This window comes from Acinonyx jubatus, chromosome A1, assembly GCF_027475565.1.
Source record: "Acinonyx jubatus isolate Ajub_Pintada_27869175 chromosome A1, VMU_Ajub_asm_v1.0, whole genome shotgun sequence".
NCBI classification, from domain to species: domain Eukaryota; kingdom Metazoa; phylum Chordata; class Mammalia; order Carnivora; family Felidae; genus Acinonyx; species Acinonyx jubatus.
This window is the reverse complement of record NC_069380.1, coordinates 129,788,257-129,801,168: the sequence shown is the minus strand read 5'-3', so window position 1 is coordinate 129,801,168 and position 12,912 is coordinate 129,788,257. Positions and strand designations below refer to the sequence as shown.

General features: G+C 39.0%; 1 protein-coding gene across 1 annotated transcript in view; it reads right to left on the bottom strand.

Annotated features, from left to right (window-relative positions):
• LOC128315301 (C-type natriuretic peptide-like) overlaps positions 1 to 12,381 on the bottom strand; it is a 58,220-nt gene extending 45,839 nt beyond the window's left edge. The window contains exon 1 of the mRNA XM_053221449.1: positions 12,212 to 12,381. Coding sequence (XP_053077424.1) covers positions 12,212 to 12,381 — 170 coding nt within the window. The remainder of the gene's footprint in view (positions 1 to 12,211) is intronic.
• Between the last annotated feature and the right edge of the window lie 531 nt (positions 12,382 to 12,912).

Below are 12,912 nucleotides of genomic sequence, written 5' to 3'. Positions count from 1 at the left end.
GATATTGTTGATTAAGGCCACAGTCAGATAACTGTTGCTTTTATCAAACATGATGCACCCCTAGGATTGCAGCTAAGGTTGGGGCCATTACGGGGCAGGTGGTTTCCCTCAAGTCTTTCTCATCAAAAGAAGGAAAGTAGGCAATCACAAATGTCCTGCAATGGGAGATAATTATACCAAACTCAAAGGACCATCCTATGGATTATAGATAATGCATATAAATTGCCCATCACAGTGTGTTCAGTAGATGAAACTCCTATTATTGTTTTCACTGATTCTATAATACATAGACATTGTAATCATAAACTCAATTTTACTTGAAAATTTAAGTATGCTTTTCATCTTTATTCAGGTCATTGATAATATATTAAACAGGTTAGGAGCAGATAGAGAATACTAAAAAGTACGGTAGAGATTTCCCTGATGAGTGACATCAATCCACTAATCTAAATGCTTATGATTTGATTCTTTAGTGATTTCACTTCATTAAAAATGTCATTTAGCCTTATTTTCCCATCTTATCCAAAAGCATGTCTTGAGAGATTATAAAATTGGCTTCAAATTTGCTTGTAAATCTCTCTAGAAAAAATATGGAATACATTTTATGTTCTGGTATTTTATTAATAACATCCATCACTTTTATATAGTGCTTACCATGTGTGAGATACTATTCAAACTATTTTACACAGGCAGGAAGTATTATTATTCCAATTTTACAGAGGAAAAAACTGAGCACCAAGAAGCTGAAAGGCTTGCTCAGAGCCATGCAATCGGTAAATGAAGGTAATGTGATTCTGATATAAATGTAATCTCTTCAACAGGCACCCCACACATAAACAGTATAATAACAGGAAATGGTCATGATTTTAAGTCAGTCATACAGCTGGTACCTAAAATGCTCTCACACACACATATACACTTGCATGTCTCATTCATTACAGCCTTTAGACGTTGCATGTTTTAGTATGTGCTAGTTCTTTGAAAATGGTTCAGCAAGTCATGGTGCAGGAGACTAGGTTTATCAGGGTTTAGTGAGCCACTATACTGAACTGGGCCATCATGGATAACAGAGCTATTATAATAGAGAAAAGCCTATTGATATATTGTATTGCCTATTTAATATTTTAGTAAACATTCAGAGTAGAAACATCTGCAAATGTTTGCAACAACTTTTGCAGTTTCACAAGGGATTGGGATTGGAGTATAACAGTGATGGATAGCAATCCTGAGAACAGGAATTGGCGTTATACTAATTAAATTCAGTATGTAAACACTTCGTCATCATTATGTCCTAGTTGTTATAATCAAGTTGGCACATTTTCATCTATGGGTATTTCTTTATTAGAAAAGAAATGAACCATTCACACTAGAGACTGCAGAAAGAAATTAATCTCGCAATTCTAGAAGAGACTTCACAATAAGGGACTCTTAAATTTTCATAGAATGGGGGAGAAAAGCCAAGAAAAAAAATCATTCAGAATGGTGTTTCTCAAATTCAGCTACTTTTCCAGACATTCTTGGGGGATAGGGTTGCAAGTTTTCTGTGACAGTGTTTTAAATTGTTTTACTTTCATTAATAATCCAAACAAATGAGTACCAAACTTCTTCAGGATTACCTAGAAGACCACACTACATAACAAGTTTGCATATGATCCCAGCATGTGTTCTTGTACCTCTGATCCCTGTGGCAACAAGTGAAGACCAACCACGCTAAACTTTTCATATGGTGTTTTTCAAACTGGGTCCTCTAAACCCTCTAGTGATTCAACTCTAAGTGAATAAAAAGCACTAACTAAATACAGACCTCTTTATTTGAAGTTAAGGTCCATCTAAGCATTTTGGGTCCCTTGCCTCTGTTTTGATGACTTTTATGTGTCTAACTTCTAATGGAACTTACTTTCTTTCCTGCTCACTTGCTTGTTCTTTGCAACTTGACCGGAAGCCTTGCATCCCAAGAGCAAACTAATCAGCACTTTGTGAACACCCCAGATGTATCTGGCCATGAATTTTAGCCGATCTAGGGCATCTTGGCAGAGGACTTAGCCATGGCTCTTTGTCTGTCGTTTCTGTATCTCTGACACTTTGCCTTAGATCTATTGCAACAGCAGGTGTCATAGTGGGCTGCTCTTTCCCACAGCAATACATCAGGGACAAACTCAAAATCATTGTTTAAACTCTGAAAATAGAACACTAGCCCCAAGTGTTCTATAATACAGACCGAGTAAGTTATACTGTCTTAATTATGAATGCATCAAATATGAAGGCCATCTTTTCTCAGGTCTCTCATGAAAGTGCATATAGCATTAGGATTGTTAATCTAGGCAGCTAAGGCTAGCTTCTGTAAAGCCATCAAGGAACATAGGTATTTCATGAGTCTCCCTTTGCTGTGCTAGGGCTGAGGTTTTGCCTTCCCCAAGGGAGCATGCATTTAACTCAATGGTTCTGTCTTGAGCATACGTCGGAATCACTGGGAGGGATGGCTCTCCCCGGGACTGCTGACCCCCACCCCCTGAATTTCTCGATTTTCATTCTGACAAGTTTCCAGGTGATTCTGGGAGCAGGTTTTGAGAGCCACTGCTTTAACTTAAGGCTTCAGACTGTCTTGGTAAAACACAGGTAGACCAGGCATTGGTGATAAATCCTAACAAATGTCAAGGGTCTGCTACATTGGTGAAGATGTTAGGCGTCCAGGGAGCTGGCGTTAAGAGAGAAGCAAAATGCGTGGTGTAATCCTTTTGGGCTTTTTGAGGTTGCGCTTGTGACTGTTGTTAGGACTGCTGACTGGGAAAGATGGAAGTCTGTCAATTTGGAGGGAGCTCCACAACAAGACAAGGCTCTAACAGGCTGAGGCTTCAGTATAAGCAGCTCTTCCACTTGAGTCAAATAAACTCTGTTATTAGCAGTATCTACTCCTGAAGCCGAGACTACATTGTACGTCAACTAACCTGAGAATAAATAAAATAAAAAAATTAAAAATGTCCAACCAAAAAAAAAAAAAAGCTGTCAAAAATTAATTAGTTAATTAATTAAAAAAAGGCAGAAATATCTGTGGTAGAAAAAGATGCCACTAGAAAAGTTCCACTAAAAGGGTTACAGAGCAGCATCCTAGAATTCTGGAAGGGAAAAAAAGGCTATTCAATTTCTTTAAAAAAAAAAGGGTACACTAGTCACAAAACAAGTCTTAGAATGCTCCTGGGACATAGGAGAGATTGGGCATCTGAGTATGGGACATTAAGCGACCATATAGCCGGGGATGCCTATCATGAGCTGGGAAATGGTCAAGTCCCTCCATTCAAAATGTTAGGAGGGCCTAACCAGCCATGTAGTGCAAGTAAGATTGTAAGATCCATTATAAGGTGGAAATAGTACTTTCGAGAGACTTGATCAAGTCGAGAGGCATAAGTAACAGGCATGAACAGGTGGCAGACACCCTGTCACCTACCACTGCTACCCAGGTGCTTATTTCTTAGCTCACACCTATGGACTCATGGCGGATACTGCCCATGGCCAGCTGTTAGCTTCCAAGAGAAGGGGTGACAAACCAAATTCTGTTCATGAATCAGTTGACTTGCTGTGGGGGTACGAGCACAAAATGGACTGATATTTAACAACAGCTGCACCCAGGGGACACCAGAAACAGTATGGGGAGAGGGGAATACCCCCCAAAGGGGCAAAGCTTCAGTTACTGTATAGAGAAAAGGGGCCCAGGGTAGGACAAACATGCAGGAATAAATGGCTCAGAAAGTTGATCAGGGACCTGGAATGAGCCAGAAAAAAAAGATTAAGGTCAAGGAAATAAAGAACCATATATCTAAACCTATGGGAGTGGACACAGTATGGGAAAATTTTTATATGCACACTAGGGAGTATCCATTCTAGAAGGAGGCATGGAAAATACCTGTAGACAGCAGAGGTGAGACAAGAGGATATTCTTTTTGAGAACGAAAGAGACTATAAATGGCAATGCCTGACTATTTTGACAGTTTTTCTGATTTAGGGAGTGCAGGAGGGAAAATAACATACTTAGCACAGTGACTCGGGTTAAAGACTCCTCATTACAATGAAATTAAGCAGAGTGAATTTTATTATTTGGGTACCAGGTTGGGGTAAGCCTAAAAAATTTCTCTTCTATCTTCTAACTTTAATCTGGGAGACCATAAGAGGGGTTTATGATGGATGAATTTACTGGTTTCCAAGTTCTTAGGGTCCTTAAACATATTACAGTATTCTTACAATGTTATGTTTATTACTTGAATCATGTTGGAAAGGAGGTTTCAAAATCTTTGTTCATAATCCTTTCCAACCATTCTAAGTTTTGAGCCTGGGAGGAAACCCCAGAGACTTGAGTTAGACTTCACTGAGTGTAGTAGGCAGAATAATGGTCTTTCCAAAAACGTCCATAACCTAATCCCAGAACCTGTGTAAATGTGCATAGTTTAATCCCAGAACCTTTGCTTTACATGGCAAAGGGGACTTAGAAGATGTGACTAAATTTTAAAATCTTGACATAGAATGGGGCACCTGGGTGGCTCGTGGGTGAAGCGTCAGACTTTGGCTCATGTCATGATCTCATAGTTCACTGGTTCAAGCCCTGCATCAGGCTCTGTGCTGACAGCTCAGAGCCTGGAGCCTGCTTTGGATTCTGTGTCTCCCTCTCTCTCTCTGCCCCTCCCCCACTCACACACTGTCATTCGCTCTCAAAATATAAATACAACATTAAAAAAAATTTTAAAAAATCTTGACATAGAAGAGCAACTGGAATTACCCAGGTAGGCCCAATCTAATAGGATGTGGTTATAGAGACAGTAGACAAGGGGAGGGATTACAAGTAAGACAGTACGGTGACTGGCATTGATGCTCTAGGAGGAAACCATGAGTCAAGAAAAGTGGTTGGCCTCTGAAAGTCAGGAAAGGCCCCCAACTGGCAGCCAGCTAGAACATGGAGATCACAGCCTTAAAAGGAACTGAAGGCCATGCAAACCATAGATACTGTTAGATTTAGAGCCAGTTGATGTGGTGGTCTCAGGGGAGGTCTTGGTGCAAACAGACAGTTACACTGGTTGTTTCTAACGCTTGCAAGTGCAATAAGGTAAAGGAGATAAAATGTTTCTAATTCTCTTTTGGTACATTAACACTTGACAAAAATCTAAGCTTAAGGAGGTCATGGGGATAAACATAAAAAGCTCTGTTGGGGAAGATTTTATACGTGTCACAATAGGAATAAAGGACAGAAAAAACAGAACTATTGCTATTTTAGTAACTCATGAAAAGGTAACTAACATGTGCCGCCAGAAACCAAAGAGCAGATTCCATTTCCACTTTAGTTTATGCAGTTTCATTTGATTATGCTGATTCTCAAGCAGCAAAAGCTACTTAGTATTATCAGTCTCTAGGTCCTGGTTTCTTAGTCAGGAAGGCAACACCAGACAGCTGCTTATTTCTTGAACATGGTTAGTTAACTTGGCTCATTTATTTTCAAAGGGACCACAGATCTTACTTAGGTAGGTGGAGGGCCTACTCTTTGCTTTTAGAGATAATCATTTCCAAAGAAACTTTTAAAATTTAGGCCAGTTCATGCTACTTTTTACAAAATTATTTTTGAGAGAGAGACAGAGTGCAAGCAGGGGAGGGGCAGAGAGAGAGAGAGGGAGACACAGAATCTGAAGCGGGCTCCAGGCTCTGCTGTCAGCACAGAGCCTGACGCAGGGCTCGACCTCATGAACCATGAGATCATACCTGAGCTGAAATCAAACACTTAACCGACTGAGCCACAAAGTGCCCCATTTTAATTTTTTTAAGGGCAATCAGACCATGGTGGTTAAGCATCTTAGTTAGGGAATATTAATTACCAGGAAGTTGGCTATTCAAACTAGTCCCTATGAAGCAATATTAATTTCAAGGATTCTATAGGCAACTTCAAGGGTATAAAAACTGAAATACAGGTACACTTGTAAAACTAGGAACTGGGAAACCAGAAAACATGGCTTATACATCCAGCTTTTATAAAGCTTTTGGTGTTTTCCTTCTGCTTGTCTGTTAATGCTTGTTCCACCTTAATGCAGATCTCCTTTCTCAGTTGCAGGCACACATAGAACTAAAAACACTATCTCAGGCTAACCTCCACGTCCATTGCATTCAGCTGCATGTATTATTTTTTCCCTGATAGCACCTCTTAGTTTAAATTAAATGTAGAGGATAGGATTGATCATGTAGGTGGTGAGAGAATGAGATACTATGGGGTGCCTGGATGGCTTAGTTGGTTAAGGGTCCTGACTCTTGATTTCAACTCACGTCATTATCTCAGTGTTCATGACACTGAGCCCTGTACAGCTGGGCTCTGTGCTGACAGTGCGGAGCCTACTTAACTGTATTAGCTAAGACTGTAAAGGACTAGGATAAAAGACTGACACATATGACATGGACTTGCCTGAAGTTACTTTCACTGTGGTTTATTTCTGGCCCAAGAAACAGGATAAGTGACATCAAGGACACAAATTACTGAGTTGCTGCTGCTCCTCACAGTATCTCCACTTTGTCATGGAGGGGACTCTGATGTTGAGTGCTTACAGGTAAGGCTGCATGATTGAACAAGCCACAAGGTCAGAAAAACAACAACAACAACAAAAACTGTGTATTGTACTGTTTGGCTGGAGATGAGACTAAAGTAAGTTCTTGCTTGCTAGCACCATGGTTATATAACACCATGTTCCGTTTCTTTGTCACTAGGCATGTAATACACCTGCCCATGGCTTCCGACATAAACCTATTTTTTTTTTCATTTTCATTTCAGGAAATTGAGGCCCTGAAAAAAACAATCTCCAAACACTATTGCCAGGCTCTCCATTAGAACACACACTCTAAAGCCAGACAGAATGAATTTGGATCCTGGAAAGCTATGGTCTATGGGTAATGGAAAAACACGTTAGATAGTTAACCCCAGATTTCTGCTTGAAGACACTCTCCAAACTGGTATTTTTAAGTGGGAAACAAAGAGATCAACAGTCTAGCTGTGCAAAATAAGGAGATAGGATCTGGAACAGCTGAGGTGAGGGAGATCCGTAGGGCAGAAATTTAAAGTAAAAGGAGCTACGTAGACAAGAGCATACATAAAGTCACTAAAGGATCCCCCTGAATATTTGGCTGAACACTCAGCTGTCAGTAAGGTCAGAATAAGACTCCATGAGACTTGGAAAACAAGCAGCTATTAGGGAATGGTGAGCTGAACATAGATTCTAGATAATACATTGTTCTGGGAGACAATAGGATTGAAGTTCGTGTAGAAACTTCACTGAAAACCCTGGATATTTCATTGCTATCCCAGAAAAGCCACACTTTATGACTAGCGCTAACCTAGTCTTCAAATGAGCGACACTCTACATGCTCTAACAAAGCCTAAAACCAAGTTTCCATAGGAAAAGTTGACCCATCTATAGATACTGACTGAATGACAACATATATCTCAGTACTCTCTGAAGTAAGATAAATTCAAACTCTAAAAATCTTACCAGTCAAAATGTTTGGCACAGATTACAAAACAAGAGTATGTCATCTATGATGAGAAGTAACAATCAACAGACATAAACACAGAGGTGTCACAGATGTGGAAATTAGTATTCAAGGACTTCACAACTGCTACTAAAATGTCTGAGAAATTTTTTTTAAATGTGGGTATAATACAGACAATCTCTGATAAATTGAGACTACAAAATAAATTGTCCTTAATCTATTTTCAATGGTATGTGAGACACTAGAGAAGCTAAGGAGCAGGAAACTTTCCAACAGACTAATAGAAACCACTCAAGCTGAAGCACAGAACAAAACAATAAGGACAACAGATGAAGAGACTCGGGACCTGAGGGACACTATCAGATGGTCTTACCTTCATTAATTTTGAGTAGCAGAAAGAGAGGAGAAAGACAAAGAAATATTTAAATAAATAATCATCACAGTTCTCCAAATCTGACAGTTATGAACCCAGAGACCCAAGACACTTAACAAACCCCAAGCAGATTAAACATAACAAAAACCGCATGTAGGCACATCGTAGCCAAACTGCTAAAAATCAAAGATAAAGGGGAAATTTTTAGAAGCTAGAGACAAAGACAGGTTACTTATAAGAGAGCAACAGTATGAATGAGCTCTACTTATCATCAGAAACAATGTAAGCCAGAAGACAATGGAACTATATTGTTCAAGTTCTGAAAGGAAAGTGTCAGTGTAGAATAAAAATAGATGGAGATCAAGAGAACAGAAGAGAAAATCTTGAAACAGACGCATGCCACTGTTACAATGTCAGTTAACTTTTGACAAAGGCATTATAGCAATTAATTGCAACAGGGTAAAGTAAAGGTTTTTTTCCCCCCTAAATGATGCTAGAACTGAATTTCTATATGGAAAAAAATAAATTTTAACACCTACTTGATACTATACTTAAAAAAAGAAAAATAAGTTAACATGAATCATAAGCCAAAACATAACAGCCAAATCTGTAAGATTTCTAAAATAAAACATCGGAGACTATCTTCATTATCTTGATGCAGAGAAAGTTTTCTTATCTAGAACACTGCCAACATCCACCTTGAAAGAAAATAAAATGACAAAATGGGCCTCATCAAAATTTAAAACTGCTACTCCTTAAAATACTCCAGTAAATAACGAATAGTGAAGCCACACCCAGGAAGAAAATACACACATTACATATTTCTGGTAATGGATTTCTATCCACAATATTCCAATAACTCTTACCATTCAGCAATAATAATACAAACAGCTTTAGTTGAAAATAGGCCAAGGACTTTAACCACAACACTTCACAATGGAATAATGCAAATGGTCAGTAAGCAAATTAAAATATGCTTGGCATCACTATTCATCAGGGACATACTAATTAAAAGTAAAAGGAGCTACCGCTACATGCCCTTAAGCATGGACAAGTTTAAAAAGTGTGATAACACAAAATGTTGGTGAAGAAGCAAAACAACTGGAATACTCACACACTGTTGGTGGGAATGTTAAATGATACAACTACTTTGGGAAAATGTCTGGTAGTTTCCTATAAAATGAAACCAAGCACCTAACCTATGGCCTAACACTTATTTTTTAATCATGTTTATTTATTTTTGAGACAGAGAGACAGAGTTTGACTGGGACAGGGGCAGAGAGAGAGAGGGAGACACAGAATCCAAAGGAAGCAGGCTCCAGGTCTGAGCTGCCAGCACAGAGCCCAATGCGGGGCTCGAAGACACAAACCGTGAGATCATGACCTGAGCCGAAGTCGGACGCTTAACCGACTGAGCCACCCAGGCACCCCTATGGCCTAACACTTCTAATCCTAGTCCAAGAGAATTGGAATCACATGTTCACAGAAAGATTTGTACAAGACTACTGACAGCAGCCTATTCATAATAGCTCAAAACTGGAAATAACAGAAATGTCCATCAACAAGAAAGTGAGTAAACAAATTGTATAATACTCACACGATGGCTTATTACTGATTTATGTTACAAGAATGGATGAATCCGAAAAGATGAATCTGAGCCAGAGAAACCAGGCACAAAAGAACATATACTTTATGATTTCATTTATGTGTAATTCTAGAACACTCAAGTGTGGTGATAAAAATCAAAAGAATGGTTGTCTCTGGGATGGTTCAGGAAAGGGGACTTTACTACAAAGGGGTATGAGGAAACTTTGTGGGATGAAGGATAGTTCTCTACCTTGTATGCATTTGTCCAAAAGAATTTTTCTGTGTGTACATTATGCTTCAATTTCAAAAAAAAATTGAGGTAACAATAGTCACTGCCTTATGAGTATTATGCAAATAAGCTAATATAAATATATAATGCTTATAATAGTGTGATAAATTAGAAGTAATTTAGAAGCATTAGAAATTACTATTACAGCGACGCCTGGGTGGATCAGTTGGTTGAGTGTCCAGACTCTTGATTTCGACTCAGGTCATGGTCTCATGGTCTGTGGGTTTGAACCCCGTAATGGGCTCTGAGACGACTGTGGGGAGCCTGCTTGGGTTTTCTCTCTCTCTCCCTCTCTGCTCCCCCCCTGCTTGTGCTCAAAATGAATAAACATAAAAAAAGAAATTACTCTTATAAATTCGTGTTGGTATTTCGAATGCCCTATTTATTTAATGAACTACCAGTGGCTCTGCACAAATATTCAAATCAAGGAATGGATTTCAAAATGTTAGACATAACACCTCACATTGTACAGAAGAAGACATTTCTGGTATTATTAAGCTCTGCTGTTAAAAAGGCTGTGCAGCTGTTTCTACTCCTGAAACCTCTCAACACTGGGCAAATTTCCCATCTGTGATTTCCCTGCCAGCTGACTTCTTTCTAGATGGCTGTAAGTTTTCCTTTCCATTCAATTATCTGGAAATTTAAATACAAGTAATTAATCCCTCGATCAAATGGTATAGAATTAGACTGCTTTGATTGTTCCCTCCCCTCAAGAGATCTTAAGCTTCCACAGAATGTAACATTTAAAGCACATTTATACAGCACATAGGTGGTTTAGAAAATGGGTTTTGTGGAAAGAACCTCAACGTCCATAGGAGCATTCATCCAACGGAATCAAACAAAAAAGGTCTTTCCCCTGAATTCTTTGGTAAATCGCTTCATCTACACAGTGCGGCACTGCTAACATGTCAGCTCAATGGTGGGGTGCAAACGCCAGAGAATTATTACCTTCTTCAGGTGACAAATAGAAACCACACATAGTGGTGGTGATAGCACATACCAGGGGTAATTGAGTTTTTAATAGGAAATGAGTTTTTCACCCCTCAGTCTCAGGAAGAAATCATTCACTGACAGATGCTGATGAGGGAAACATAAACAGTACAATTACAGAGTTGAGGGTGACAGTTTTCAGCTTGCCATTGATAGGATTCAACTGCAAAGCATTTCTTGGGTCCTATCTGTTTTCACAGAGATTTCAAATGGAAAGCATCCTATTATTCCCTGTGTGGCATGGGTTCCATTTCTGGGATGCTACTTATGAAGTAGGCAGTAGCTCAGAACCCAGATCCTGGGAGACTAACAGATCAAAATCATTTATTAGATTAGTAAAAATCAAACCACACTGTAACTCCAGTTTGCTTTGGTAAAATAATTTTGCTTTCTTTAAGAACTAGATGTAATAAAATGTCCACCGGCAGGCTGATAGTAGTCTCATTGCCCCAATTCCACATAATTGCTGTGTTTGATCAAGCAAAGCTGACGAACAGCTGGCCCAGATATTAGTCTGTGCTCCCGTTTTAGTTAAAGAAGTTTGCAGTGCACATATTCTTGTCCCCCCTCCTTTATTTCTTGTAACATGGACACTCCACACTGGAAATTTCATCCATAGAAGTAATTTTATCTGTAATATTCTACCTGCACATTTTTATATTCACTAAACAAAAAGCCTTAGTGTTGTGCTTGTTTGTATTTGGGATGCTTCTGCTGGTAAGTTGCTTTCTCACACATAACATCGTTTGAGGCAATCATTTACCAGACCCTTTTTATGATTCAATTAGAGTAGCTCTGGAAATTCTTCTCTGAAAATGCTCCACAAAATTGGCGCAAAGTATCCTTGTAAACTCAGAGACTGATTGCAGAAAAAAAAAATCAACCCACTAGCCCCTAAACGCCCACCAATCCAACCAAACAACAAACCGATAAAAATGATACTAATAATCCTCAGTTTTTCAAATTTTTATGAGGCCAACTGTAGCTATGCCTAACATTAAATTGTGTTAAGAACCATTTAGACAAGGCAACAAATAGCAGAACTACACACACACACACACACACACACACACAAATCCCTCTTAAACAAATACCCTATAACATGAATGCCAGACATTAAGATTTTGATTGTCAAGGCATCCATCCATTTCAAAAACGTCCATCTGGAATAAATATATTGTCAACTGTATGGGACAGCTACTTGTAAAACAAATAAGAAACCAGGCAGCCCCAGCCAATAAAGTTTCCCTTTAGAAAGCCCTGGGGAACCTAGGAAACTGACCACATTAGTGACCCCGCTTTTCCCTTCCCACATCCGCATCCCAGCTCTTAGGTTTTCAATTCACCAATGAAGAGTGAATTTGAAAAACCCTGGGTATCCCATCCTTATAACCCAGGAAAAACAAAGCGCTTCTACCCTCTATCACACTCTGTGGTCCTTGGGCATGCTGTGTATCTTTCAGTACCTGTGAGGATTAAGTCTTTTTTCAAAGTTTCTTGGTGGCTGTTCCGGAGGTCCATCTTGCAGTCGTAATAACAACCGTAAGGGCTGGTTCAAGGGAACCACATTGGCTCCAGTGAGGAAAATGGCTGCCGAAGGCCGCCTTAAGTAGGCCCAGGTGAGTGCCCCAGGCATTCCTAGCCAACAGCAACTATCAATGGGCTGAGACCAGGAGGAAACCTGCACCCAAAGAAGTTCTTATTGTTTTTTTTTTTTTTCAAAAATCAAATTGAATAAAAAGTTTTTTAAAACTACAGCCAAATTTGATGCAAAATCACAACACAAAACTTCTTTGAGTGTGCAAATATGTCTTCAGTGTTCCAGTAATTGTAACAGAGAAACTTTTTGTTTGCCAAATAGGAGTCAAGCATCTCACGAATTCATCTGACAAATGCCGTACATCTGTAAACACATCTTAATGCCACGATTAGAAACGCCAGTATGGCCAGAATTTACCTTAAAATGCTTTTTAATTTTTTAATTCATCTCTAGAGATATATATTGGGTTGGGGAGGATTGCCTCATTGCAATTCTGCTTCTTTTTAATTAATTTATTATGAATTACAAAAACAGTGTAATCCTCTTTCAAAAATTGGGGATGAGGAGAAAAAGCCAAAATACATTCATACTTGTTCTGTTCAACACAATCATTGTATTTCATATCGT